At 32.7% G+C, this 15,109-nt stretch overlaps 1 protein-coding gene across 1 annotated transcript in view; it reads right to left on the reverse strand.

Moving 5' to 3' along the window:
• LOC130446008 (uncharacterized) overlaps window positions 1-895 on the reverse strand; it is a 38,897-nt gene extending 38,002 nt beyond the window's left edge. Inside the window, exon 1 of the mRNA XM_056781971.1 lies at window positions 777-895. Coding sequence (XP_056637949.1) covers window positions 777-793 — 17 coding nt within the window. The 5' untranslated portion in view covers window positions 794-895. The remainder of the gene's footprint in view (window positions 1-776) is intronic.
• Between the last annotated feature and the right edge of the window lie 14,214 nt (window positions 896-15,109).

Below are 15,109 nucleotides of genomic sequence, written 5' to 3' on the forward strand. Positions count from 1 at the left end.
TATCTGCCTCCTATCTCCCCTCTCCAAACTCACCCGTTCCTTACTGCCTGCGGCTTTAGGGCAGACCAAAGTGCGGGGTACAGGAGGCGAAGCCCCCCATTAGAAAAAAATATTAATAAAATAAAACTAAAACAATCCTCACGCGAAGAAATTTTTTTTAGACAACTTTGGCTGTAAAAAATTCACTTTTTCCACTCAAAGTGCACCACGATAAGGGTAGGTTAGGTTAGGTTAGGTTGATATATACAAATATTAAATAAAATTAATTTTTCCAGGTTCAAGTATCGATATCTCGAAAACGAAGCGAGATATCGATAATTTTATTTCTAGTTTTCGACTTATTTTGAGACGCTTTACAAAATGGCATAGTCAAATCTAGGCTCCCCGGAAATCGTACTCGTACCATGTATTTGTTATCGTTATTTATTGTATTTTTCGTATGTATATATTATATTATTTTTTTTTGTGTATTTATTTGGTTATTTAGGTAGTTGTTTCATAGTTCTTTACAAGGTCTTGTCTATAAATTACAAACGATTTTTTGACAACAAAGCATTGTCTTGTTATTTTTCTTAAAAGTTATTTAAACGAACTTTCCTTTCCGATCCAACTTTCAGGGTTACAGATGAAGGGTTGGTGTAATTGACTACAAAATATCTAAGTATGACATGGCTCTTTAAATTCTCTGTAGCGACCATAATACGGTAAGTTTACAAATTAATATAAGTTTTTATGTTTTCCGGAAAGTTCAGAAAAAAGTAAACTAAAGAACTCACCTCGTTATATTATCCATTTCTTCAGCTATTAATCAATTACGAAAGATACTTAACATATCCTCTTGCTGTATATCCGATTGCACCACCTTTATTTTCACGCAACGGAAAGATGCAGAAAACGATAAACCGAAATTGAAGGTTGAAAGAAATAATTGAACTGAACACTCGAAATGAAAATACAAAATCGGTAGTTTTCTAAGCGCGCGGTTAATAGCACATTTTTCACCGTTTCGCGGATTGTCAACTGTAACACCAACGTCACTGTACTTTGAAAAATTATTCTATTTGTTACGTTTTTTTTTCGCCGGTCTGCTTAAGAAGTGATACGGTCAGGAGAGCAGGTAGCAATGTTAATTTAAAATTTCAATGTTGTAAATATTGTTACCCCACCACCCTATTTCTCTCTCTTCTTCAGTTGAACAAGTTTTTGTCCGATTGTAATCGATGGAAAATTGAGGTTTTGCAATATTTTATTGCGGTATATATTCCAATTTCGTTAATATTTTCTGCTTCCGAAAAGACATAAAGTAGAAAAATACTAATTGTCGATTAAGACAAATCGGTCAGGGTACTGCTATATTTAAATTCGATGCCGCAAAGCTCGTGAAATGATTAATATCGAATCTCTAATTTTAAAATGCCCAGTTTACCAAACTAAAAATGAAATTAGTAAGCTACGCTATCCGTACGTAAAAACATTCAAATACAAGCGGGATCAATCATAATATTCTATTATAAATGATCAAACTCTTGGTTGTGTTTCGTAATTCTTAGATATTTTATATCAGATAATTACAAAAAATTTGTGGTATAATTACAAGTTATTTAAAGTAATGTAGTTTGAATACTAATTATCGTTTTACTCCTCTTATCTCTGTTAAGATTATATTTATTTTTTATTAATCATTTACATTACGTTTAGTATTTTTTCCATGACCCTATAAGTAGTCTGGCCATACGTCCCGTTTTGAACGGGACAGTCCCGTTATTTTAGGCTTTTCGTGTCGTCCTGTTGGTTTAAGTTTAAGTTTAAGCCGTTATTTTACCAGTAATACGAAAATTCTAATTATCAAGTTTCATAAAATAAGTAAAAACTTAGTAATTTTTTATTAGACATTCGGTGAAGATTTAGATTGACTTCTAGAATTTTAATAATGAAATCAATCCTCATGTAGATTTAGAAAAAATGTATGTTGGTATGAAACGCCTCAATTATATCTGAAACGGAACTGGTGCAGTAAAATATTTATCCAAATCATGGCACAGGAAAACTACAAGACAAATCTTTGAATGTTTGTGTCATGTTAGAAGTAGATCCACATTTTTGAAGTAGAAAAATTAGGAATAGGAATACAACAAGCCATACGATTTTTAAAATTTTGCAATATATTTTGCAACATAACTCAATTATTCTTATCTCGGGGTCATCCTATCTTTTAATTCCCGAATATTGGTAGGTTTTGTTTTATAAACGATGCTTTTTAAGTGGAAATAATCTAAAGGATTCATGTCGGTTGATCGCGGAGGCAATTCGATAAAACCACGCCTTCCAATTCATCTTCTGGGAAACACATTATTTAGGTATGTATTACCTCACTACACAAACTTAGTGAGGTGGAACACCATCTTGTTGTAGCCAAACATTGTCTTTTGTGGATCGTCTTCTAACAGGACACAAACATCTGAAGATTTGTTATCAGTTGATGCAGTTTTTCTGCGCACTTATTTGAACTGAACCCGTTTTGTTAAACTTTTTGACTAATTTAATGACAATATGTTATTTCGGTTAGGATATAAATTATTAAAGGTATCACACGTTTCTTGTTGACTTCTACGCCTATCACATAAAATCTTTAAAATATCAATTCGTTCTTTTTTCAGATAAACAATTCATTGTGTATATTGTGCCGATTGCTCATACGCTGAGTTGCTACAGATCGAAACGGTAAGTTCCATGTTGATGGTCTGAGTGAATTTCGATCATTTTTGCGATGAATTTTACGAAATGCACAAAAAACAAAAGTGCATTGAGAAAAATAAGCAGTTCCCAGAAGTACTTTTGTACTTTTGTAACAAAGGGAAAGAAACTACACAACAATCAGGACATTCAAGAGAAAATGTTGATTGAACTGTCACTGGTATACATGTTGATAGAATAGACTATATAATAGAGTCTAAGTGAATGTTCTTTATTTTAGGAAAAAATTTTTGTAAAAGGATGTTTTGAAGTTTTGTAAATACCCTATTTTGTATATTATTTCAATAATTTCATAAACATGCTCAACACATAAAACATTTTTATTTAGTTTTGGGTTAGGCCAGTGTTAAACAATTTAAAGATATTTTACACTTTTTGATGTTCTGGAGGTTTTGAAATTAAAATGCAAAATAAATGCTGGATTTTCCAGCACATTTGAGTTCTTTCCTGTACCCTACACCTCCCAATCGCAAAAATAATCTGACTGTACCGTTTTTAAACAAACTTTTTATGATCAGCCTACCTACAAGCCTATATTCGTTCGATCTAATAGCCAGAGAAGTTGGCGATTTCGAAAGTAAGGCGATAATTCATTAGAGTACATATACGAAGAAAGCAATTATTCGGTCCCTATTTTTGATACCCTTTTTTCATATGAGAATCGTCAAGCTCTCCCGATATCACCTCTCCATTTTGGGAAAATATTTGGAACCATTTTTTCAAGTGTAGAAACAGAAGACAATCTGATGGGGCTAAATTTGGCGAATAAGATACATGAGGTATCAATTCAAACTTTAATTAATTAATGTTGGCCATTGCAATAACGGATGTGTGAGCTAGTGTATTGTCTTGTTAATACAACACTTAGCTAGAAATTATTAGCTAAATGCAAACGTTTTTACTTGATTTCTTCGCTTAAACGCTACAATAACTTTAGATAATACTCATCGTTGATAGTTTCTCATTTTTTAAGAGGGAAATTATCCCACGAGTATCTCAAAAAACAGGCGTCGACGCTTTCATATTGGTTGAGCTAAGGTCTCTCAAATATAAGTATCACATAACGATGACCAATTTTTTCCCATGTTTACAATTTCACTATAGATGGCTACTAAACAAATATTGTCTTTGTTATTACTCTTTCTACCGCTTTTATCATATCCATCGTTATTTGCTCTATACCTGACGCTTTCTCCAATTTCAGTTTCTGTATTGCTCTTTGTATTTCTTTTGAGCTTATTTCAACTTATGTTCTTGGGTTTATGTTAATCCTACTTATCCTGTGGTCTCTTTGTGTTTTGTCTCGTTTATATTCTTTTCTTTTAAAATATCTTTAAAATATTATCCCCATCTTTCCATGATAATATCTTCGTTTGTTGTTATATCTCCTTTTGTATCTTTTATGTTGATGAGTGAGTTTTCATTATGATACCTTGGTTTTCTGATGTTTTAATGGAATCAAATAATAGTTCTTATTGGCGTTAGTCATCTTATTTCCAAATTCTCGTCATTACTTCTGTTTTTGTTCTTCAACTAATCTCTTAACTTCTAACCTGTCTTAATATTTTTCGTAAACCGAATTGGATGTAAGGTATTTTCTCCATTTGTTTTTAATTGCATCTTTTATGGTCTCTGATCACCAACTCAATTTTTGCACCTACTGCAATGCGAAGTTAGGAAATTGCATTTAGCAAATGCTAAAATTAGGTGCTTTTTAGGTGCTAATTAGGTGCCAAGTTCAAAAATTAGGTGCTCTGTAATTTTCACAATAAAGGAATAACCATAGTTGAAAATAATTATAATACTTTGATTGTAAAGGTAATAAAATATCATGATTATTGGGTGCTGAAGAGTCGGTATCGTTAAAGTTCCCGAATAGTGGATAAACGAGTTAATTACCATGATATAACGAATCTAAAAATGAGGTATCTATAAAATTAAAATCTAACTTAGCCCCGGCCAAGCTATAGTCAGCTAAGCCTGGCTGAACTCTGGGTAACCCGACCTTGGCAGAACTCTGAATAACTATATAAAGTTTTGATCTAATATCTTATGCATAATAGAAATCGTAACATTAAAAATGATCATTCTTTTATGCATAAAAGACAATAAATAATAGAATTTATTAATCAACCAGCCTGGTCAAGGGTTGTAGATAAGTTCTTGGGTTTATCTAGGCAATCAGGTCTGGTCCAGGCTTGCAAACCAGTCCCACCAAGTCTAGGCCAATAATGGCTTCCAAGCTAGTGCCAAAGCTGTATATATTTGGCCCAAGTCTGGGCCTATTCATAGTAAAATCCTATATGCTTTGATAGTAAAAAGAAAACATTGCAATATAGTCAACTTTATGGGTGATAAAAGCCATAGAGCTGCCATGAGTTTGCAATACGTCCAGGGGATGATTTTTTATCTTCGAAACTGATAGAGAATGAGGTGCTTCTTAAATTCTCACAAAATAATCACAGACAGTTGAGAAATATCATTTCTCCAGTGTTTGGGGACATTAAAACCACCATACTTGATGTACTAAGTCCTAGAAGGATTTCTCCAATTTGTAAACTGACATAAAATTAAGTGCTAATCAGGTGCTCACTAAATAATCAGGAGATAGTCAAGACATCTCATTCCTAATGATATTTCTTGCTAGCATCTCATTTTCCGAGCACCATAACTTTGAGGGTTACAGAGCACCTAACTTTTGAACTTTGCACCTAATTAGCACCTAAAACGCACCTAATTCTGGCATTTTCTAAATGCAATTTCTCAACTTTGGGTTTCTGGCGAAACGGAGTTTCTGAAAGCCTGTGCATAGATATGTTTAGATACGTTTGTTTTCTTGCGCTACGGTGTTGTCGCTTCTTCTGCTCCATGACTGTGTTGCATGTTTTTTTATTAATATTCATTTCGGTTGCTTCAAAGTTTTTACCCATTATTCATCCAAATTTACTCTTCGAGACTGATTAATATTGTGTATTTGGTAATACCTTTTCTAATTAATTTTTCATTTTTATGTGACGTCTTAATTCAAATAAATTTTGCTCAACCAAACATGAATAATGATGGCCCACGTGAAAGATATTCTACGAGAATATTGTTATCGCTTCCAGTAACTTCCTTTTTTACATCACCTGATGTCCTTAACACACTTCAAGTGTGTTTATCTACATCTCTAGTTTATTGTTATTATTAATGTTTTGGTACAATGGATCTAACGCATGCCATCAAAATCAGTTCATTTATAATTGCATATAGTACGAGCGTCTTGTGTACGAGGGTACGAGGTATAGTTTGTTTATTTTTTTTGTTTATTTATAAATTAGGAAACAACAACAATTTTGTTTTTAATTATAGCTTGATTCTTCGAAAATATTATTCCCTACCTTAGTTGCATTGTTCTTTATTACATACAAGGGTGAACAAAAATAATGAAAATAAAGCTTTTATTTAGAACATCTTGTGAAGTGAACGTTGACAGACAAAAATGTTTGAGTAGATCTTAATTTTAAAAGAATTTACAATATTTTATATGGTACCATCCGTTTTCGATATGATAGTTTATCAGCATCTGTTTTCATAGCCATGTTTTCCAGTATTCATATTGACATTTCAAAAATGCATACTACGAAGTAAATAATTAAAAGTATGTGGATCGCTGGAGACAAACTTCGCTAGAAGTTCAAGGTCGAAAATGATATATCGCGGTTAGGGATGACCTGTGTAACAAATTTAAAAAACAGACCCAGAACACTGCTACAGATCGAAGAATTTGAACAAATAGAACAGAATAGAGTAATATCCAATGCTGCAGCAATGGTTTTGACGGACCAGAATAATTATCTCCAGGCCTCACGACACTCGGAATAATGCCTAGTGAACAAACGTTCTGTTCACAAATAAGACTCAATTGATAGAGGAAAAAGACTACATCGAAGGGAGAGCGCTCAGAGCGCTCCCTTTTCTGGTGAAGGTCAAGTAATGACTTGGAGTGCAGAGTTAGTGATTATTGATAGTGCGTTGAATGGGCATGGATACATTGAAGACATTCTGTAGAAGCTTCCATTCTTTTCATCGGAATCTCTTTGCTCCTACTCGTTGACATGAAACCAGTGAATTGCCCACCTTGTTTTTCCGTCTTCAATCCATTTGAGAATATTTGGAATAAGCTACACAATTTCTACAGCAAAATAGTTAATGAGAACTGCTAGATTTTTTAACATTATTGAAATTCGAAGTTGAAATTTCTGGAACCCTTAAACGGGTATCACATTGGTATCACATATGATATCATCTGTTCAATATTTTTTTTAAAAATCGGCGGTAAATCTTTCGACCTGGTTCTTTCTCTCATGGCAAGGGAATTTCATTGTGAATGTATTGGTCACACTGTTTTACGTCCAACGAAAGATATAAAAACATTTATCAAAAAAAAACCTTCAAAAGCTCACATCTGACCAGTGAAATGGAGTTTTTTTGTTATTGTACAAACAATATAGTGTTTTTTGGAATGTGGTAAGTTGTATTAGCTTCATAATACTGTATTGAATGCAATTATGGAAAAGAAAAATCGTGATAACTGATTTTCTGTTTTAGAAAATGCATTTTGTGAACGTATCATGTTTGATACTTTGCCCACCTGTTCTTTCAAACAAAATTAATACGCTTTATATTACTAAATTGTTTATTGATATTTATTATATTACTTTGTTGTTATCTTAATTTATTGCTCTCGTCTAACTGACATGATTGAATGGCCACGGGCAAGAAAAAAGTCATTGATTAATATCTTACCAATTTAATAACTAGAGCTTTTATTTCATTTTCATGTTTACTTGAACATCTCACGAAATATAAAGGTATAATAAATTGAATGTTTCACTTAACAGATTTATAAGATTTTGGTTTCCGATCTGAAAAGGTTGAACCACATCTGTTGCATCCGTAGTATCTATTTAGACCTTCCTCTTGGCTTTTAAAACATTATTTTAAAATCCTTGTAGACAAATATAGAAAGAACATATCTTTTTAAATTGACTTGACATGCAATTCCTTGCAAGATCAAAATATTACATAGAGGAATATTGCACGTCATTATGCAAGTCTCTTGCATCATGGTTGCCACCAAAAATTTTGTATAACCACAGGGGCTATTTTGTTAATTTCTTCCTTTATCCTTCCAATCCCCCTATTGGAAAGAACCTCGTTTAAATAATTTCTAGCTGGATGAACAAAATGCGATGGAGGTTTTGCTGGTAGTAAATAGCACGATCTATCTCATCTGGATGATTAACATCAAGAAAAAGTCTTTGTAACGTAAGCACTAAGAAGTTTAAATATTGAGTCACATCCAGTGAGGATTTTCTCTGCTCCAATATCTTTATTTCTGTTTACCGTTTCGATTAAATGGAACGTCGCTTCATCAGGTAAAACTATTTTGTTTATGAACTGCATATCTGCGTTCATTCTGTCCATCATCAATTCAGAAAATTCTTGCCTTCTGTCAAGGTCATCTTCATGGAACTCCTGAACTGAACTTTGTATTTTTCTTTATGCAAAACTCTCAAAATAGATGGTTTACTTAGATCATTATCGGCGGCAAGTTCTCGAGTTGTCTAAAATGGAATATCTCCTGGAGGTGGATAATATTTTTATACAAAACGTCTAAATGTTACAACAAGTAAGTTATTAATGAGGATTAAAAAATAAGAAACATTCCTTATATTATCCATTATCATCAATTCTATTCCCTTTTACCACACTATGAATCTATTTGTTAATTAAATATGAAGCTGTGAGTTGTAATATGCCACAAGGTTAATTATATGTAGAAGGTTGGTGTTGGTCAATTTAGAGAAGTTCAAATTTCTTAAGACGTGATGGTCGAATAAATAATATCAATGGGTAGTAATAGAAATTACGTTATGTTGGGTGAACTGTTCGGTATAAAGGGAATGTTGAGAAAATTATTATTTGTATACCGGTGCAACTATAAACAATTCTGAAAGAAGAAAATAAGCGGAATCTTAAATTATTCCCGTTCGAAACATTCCCAGGGTATGTGTTAACATAGTTTGAGCTTCTGAGTAATGATAGTTTTAGAATACAAACAGTACTGAATATTTTTAATATGAATGCCATAGATTATAACTTCTATTGGTAATTATACAAATGGATGGATTTTAATGATCTTGGTTTCAAAATGTTCCATTTTACGGCGGATTTATAAAAAAAATTAGTAGAAATAGCTGGAATGAAAATTTCTCATAGTTTTACTGTTTTAAATCGTAAAAAAAACGGTTTTGCAAAATAATCCTTTACAAAAAATTATGGTAATTATACACTTTCGCAGTCACCTGGTTTTTTGGTTAGGTTAGGTTAGGTTAGGTTAGGCTAGGTTAGGTTGGCTCTAGAAAATCGAAAAATGGATGGATTTTAATGATCTTGGTCTGAAAATGTTCCATTTTACGGCGGATTTATAAAAAAAAATACGAAAATTAAAAAAAATAAAAATTTTTTACAGTTTCATGAAAAAATATACGAACTTGATTCCACGATGTCAGAAACAGTTACGAAGGATTATATGTAGAAAGTCATTTTTTTTCATTTAAAGTCATGAAACTGTAAAAAATTTCACAGAAATTGTATAAAGTAGAATCGTGAGCTTATAAAAAAATCAGTGGAATTTCACAAAGTAAAAGCAGAGAAAATCAATGTAGAGTACCAAGGACCACTTAGATATAAAGGGCTTTGCGTGCCAGATAGAGCTATTCAAAAACTCATCAGCCTTGCTTCGATTTCTAGTATAGCTCTTCCAATATCAATTGCAGATTATAAAAACCCTTGCCGACAATTTTGTTTATTGATTGATCCACAGCAACCCCTTTCGTAACTACTCGATAAATGGAAAATTTATTTACTATAGTTAATTCAGCAATTCTTATTATGATTGCATTATAAGATTACTGAATATTTTCCGTTTTTAAACATTTGACTATATTTAAAAAAACTTGCCTTGTTTGTAGGTATATCTGAATCTTTATTCTTCCGATAGTTTCGGCCAATAGAAATGCATTTATGTTTACGATTCGATGGTTTGATTGGTAAACAGCGGAGATCATGAGTCCACGTGTACTGACGGTTTGTTAGATGTTTATTGAATTTTATACGGGGAGTAAACAATATTTTTCATTCGTTAATTTGGCATGAATTCAATTGGTATTGAAAGAACTATACATATATGTGCTTGATTTTCATTCCTAACGTCTGTTATGGATACTTTTATTTGTGTTGTCTTATTTAAGAATCTTCTACTTAAAGTTCGATTTTAATTTAGTTGAGAGGACACCCAGTTGATAGACTAAATATTACGTCAATTTGTGAACTACTTCAATATGTCATTCTGCAAAAAAATCGACTATCCAATAATAAGGCAGCATGTTGAGAGTTGACAGAAATTTTGATTTGATTCATATGAATATTGCTGCTGACGTATAAGTCACGTGATGGAAAACTTCCACCGTTTCTACTTTAGTTAGCTACTTCACCAACAGAATCCACAAATACGTCACAGATAGCCCTCTTATGGAGGTTACCAGGGATACCTGGAGGACATTAAGGTTCTTTTTGTGGAACATCATGTTAACTAATATGAATCCAACGGGGAAACAAACGCTTGTTCCAAGGGGAAATAGAGATAGAAGCAGAATACACTATGTGTTTTGATACATAAAATTATATATTCACTGAACACATACAGAACTCGCTTTTTTCTGGAAGAAAAGAAGAAGAAATTCGGTCCTACGTTGACAAGAAGCCGTCGATTTCGTTGAGGGAGATGCGTTGGTACTTGTCTTAGGAAACCAAGTGGAAATGAAGATCAAAGACCTCAACGAAACCATAACAAAGGAGAAAGTCTTAGAAACCCAAGGAGGAACTTTGTGGAACAGTAAATTTTACAATCACGGTCGTGAAAAATCCTTAGGTGAACACGGCAATATCAATATGTGTAATTTTCTCAAAATCACAGCTGAAGAGGTAGGGCGTAACGAATATTTGTATCGTAGTTTATTTGATTAAAATTCGTGATTGTAAAATTAAAAAATGACACATTCGATACGGGCTTCTTGGCTGTTTCCACAATGTAGATCATTCGAAAATAAACAACCGAGCGATTTCTGCATAAAATCGAACTAAATTTTCTACGTCTATAAACACAAAACCACTACGAACATAAAATTCAACGGAGTTTCTCACGTTCAATCAACAGTAAGTTGAAACAAAAAAAAATTGTATGTCGATTTATTTTAAACGTGAATCGCGATTAGTGGCTGAGAAATATCTATTCACACAAAATAAAATTGAAATAAACCTAAAAGTATTTATACGATAAAATGATTTTTCATCTATTATGGTAATAGTTTAGTTCGATTATGTCATATTAGAGAATTTTGAATCTCATTTCAACACTACTCTTTTGCTTACTAAGGCCCATTTCACACCAAGTCAGTCTAGTCCATTCGCGTCCAGTTAAGTCGGACGCTTTTGAATGGGAAATATTAATTTACCATTAAAACAAAGAGAATGTATAAATCTGGTTTCATACTAAGCACGTCAAAACTTGCCACTCTTGCGACTTGCGACTCAGCCGGTCGAAAATTTTAAGAATCAGTCGTGACAGTTGCACGGATAAAATGGATATAGAAGCACTAATTGCATTTTGCAGAATTTTATTGCTGCTGTATGGAGAAGCATAGCTATAGAATTGAACACAACTGGTAAGTAACCAGGTTTTTATTACAGTATATTTTCGTGAAAAAGAGGTCAACAAAACATCCCGACATTTCTCGTTTTGCCATGGTACTGAACCTTCTGGTGACATGGTATACTCTGTTAATTGTTCTCGGATTTGCATTGCCATTGTATTTGCTCTGTGGGTACTTGTATGTCTTGAGGATCAAGTTGAATATCGATTGAATTTTGTTCCAAAAACTCGGTTTCCACAATCTTGCCACTTTCCTTTTGAACTTGTCGGACAAAATTGTGTAATACGGAAACACTTTTAATTGATTTTTCCGTTAATTGTACATTTTTGTGTTAATATGCCAAAGGTTCGCCTTGCTATGAACAAATGATAATTAAATATTCTGCTTGGAAAATTTAACTGCCGACGAGCATAAGGTCGCATTAGGTTTTCACTTAAAAGAAAAGCCTCATCGCCTACTAAATAGAAAGGTATATTAATAATTTTTTCGGAGCTAGGTATATTTAATGTATTTCCTTTAAATGCTCTTCCCATTGTAGATTCTGAAAATACGGTGCTATCGTTTTCTCTGCCATAAGCTCCTACGTTGATTAAAATGAAATTATTGTTTGCATCAGCGATGGCCATTAAAACTACAGAATGAAAATGTTTGTAATTGTAAAACTGAGAATTAGCGTTTGGTGGACACTTCGGCAGTGTTTACCGTCGATGCTCCCGATGCAGTTCGGCATTTGGCAAATCGTATAAATCGATACAGCAATGTCTTTCCATTTCTCTGACGATTTTCGTACCTGAGGAAAACAGCTAGTTTTTCTTCTGATGAAATGGCAGTTCTCTAGTTGGTATTTTATTTTCAAATACGTTCAGCAATAAAATTTCTTAGTGGAAGAAACAAATCTGGGCTCATGCGAAAATATTTATGAAATTTTTTGGGGTCATCGAGTAGATTCGGAAAGAGGTGATTGAAAGAACCGAACATTGTTCTTGTTAAATATATGGGATGAATCTAACAGAAATTTCGTCTGTATAATCGGAGTAAAATTATGGCTTCCAGAAGAGCATCCATCTTGTCAAAAATTCTTCACAATATGGAGTTACTCAGACTCAACAAGCGACTTATTCAGTGCGAAAGAAAATTTTTACGTGACTTGAATGAACAAAACTTAACTAGACGCGAATGGACTGGACTTGATGTTCGGTTAATTATTTTTATTAATTAGAAATTCGATGTACAAAGGTATTACAAATCTTTTAATGTCTTAAAACTGAGGGTCTGTACCAGAGTGCATCAACGATTTTTCTTATTTGGGATATCTGCTTATTTTAAAGTAAAGGAGACGAAATTGAAGAAATCTATTGAGGTCCAAAGATATATCAAGGTAAAGCATTCTGGGTGATGAATAAGAAAGAAAAAAACAGGCTGAATGTATTGGAGAGAAGAGTTTGAGGGATATGAGTGGAACAAGATGAATAGAAAGGGCAAATGGACTGCTTTGGCTGGGGCAAAAAGGAAGAGAACAGGTGGGTAAAAAGAGCTTTAGCAAGTGAAGAAGATGCAAAAAGAAGAAGGTGGCATCCACGTAGAAAATGCCTAGATACATCTGAAGAAGATTTACAGAAGTTATGGATAGCGAAAAGCCATGAACAAGGAGTTGAATAAAAGCAGTAAATAGTCTTCAAGTCATTGGACTATAAGGTCTACTGTGCTGTTCAATGAAAATAATTTTAAAAGTGAAGACTAATGATGGCTGTAATATCCGGAATTTCCAAATTGATGTATCAAAAGACAAAGGAGGCACAGGAAACTTTCGAAGAAATTATGTACATACGCCTTCCGATGACTTCGGCCAATAGAAATATTTTTATGTTTACGATTCGATGTTTTCATTGGTAAACAGTCCACGTGGATTGCTGGATGTTTACCAAATTTTATACGGGGAGTGAAAATTATTTTTCATTTCTTAATTTGGTAAGAGTGCCGTGTGTATTTATGAAATATTGATTGTTACTCGCATAACGGTCTAACGGAAGAACTATACTACTTGTGTGAAGTGAATTTTATTTTGGGGTGGATCAATTTATTCTTTTAAATCATAAATATGATAATTGTATTGAAAGATCCTGTACATTATAACGTTTGAAACTTTTTTTCTGATTAAACCCAAATTACTTCATAGTTTTCTATCTAAACTAGCAACCTTATCATTTTATTATAGAGATATAAAGTGTGATATCTATGTTAACAAACATAAACGATAAATATTCTTCATTTGTTCAATTTAAATGTAAATATATTTTCTACCTGATCAATTAATAAAATAAGGATTTTAGAGCCGTTATTTAAATATACGGTATTGAATTTTATACAGTTTAATAATATCGAAAGAATGCGTGTCATCTCGACAATCATCCATCCAAGAATAATTCCCATGCTATTATCACCTATTATGAATTATTTCAATAAGAAATTAACTGTACGAAAACCATGAATAGACAATGCGTTCAATATTTACAAAAAAATGAACGAATTATTTGTGTTTAATTTTGTTAGTTACGGTATAACAGGTCTTTGTTAGAGAAAAATGAAAAATAGAATAGGGAATAATAAAGTTGAAACAAATCTATCAAACTCCAGGTCTTTCTTTTCAACGGAACTTTTACAATTTTGAAAATTTAGGAAAAGTCATAGCAAATATTATTGCAGTGGCTCATTATGTGATTGTAAAAATTTTTAATTAAAATGACGCGATCAAAGAAGCAAATACCCTGTAAAAAGCTGGACTATAACATACTCAGGCCTATTTTTGATTAATATTCAGTCCCTAAGACTCAAAGTAGATAAATTTTATGATTTACCAGAAATTATTTCCATCACTGAACTTTGGTTGAATAATAATAAGCCTGTTCTTGTCTATACCACAGTATCCAGATTCAATAGAACTAATTTATCACGTGGAGGTACATGATCATGTCCACAAACAACGACTTTTCCGAAATAACACAGTTCAATGATATAATATCTGAGAAAGTGTTGGAATTTTCTATCGTTTACCACAATATTTATGATCTGCATATTGTTTGTATTTACAGAATACCTGACGCTGAAGTGCATAGTCCAGTCACTTTAGGCAAAAAAAGAGGTCAACCTCGGAATTTTAGGTAATAAGCTGGAAACTCGTATACAGCTTCATTTTGACGTTATAAAAGTTGTCTCAAAAATCTCATATTATCTCGTGTCTACGTCGTAAGTTATTCGAGATCAAAAGTCACGAAAATCGTTTTTTTTTGCAATTATCTCCGTTCCTATGGTTCCAATCACTTCAACACTTATTATGAAAATTAAAGATAAAAAAATTTGCCACAACTTTTGTCTCAACTTTTTTCCGTATGCTCAAGCCTTTTCGAGATAGAGAGCGTAGAGCACCCAGCGCTCAGGCATATATACAATACATATATATAATACAAGGTCAACCGTGAATCTCGGTGAATAATACCTTGTATATAGTCAATAAATCATTCAAATATTATCAATAATAAATAATTTGAAACATCTTCTGTTTCCACATGCATTTAGTGGTTGTGATACATCTTATGCGC

This window comes from Diorhabda sublineata, chromosome 6 (assembly GCF_026230105.1).
Source record: "Diorhabda sublineata isolate icDioSubl1.1 chromosome 6, icDioSubl1.1, whole genome shotgun sequence".
Classification (NCBI taxonomy): domain Eukaryota; kingdom Metazoa; phylum Arthropoda; class Insecta; order Coleoptera; family Chrysomelidae; genus Diorhabda; species Diorhabda sublineata.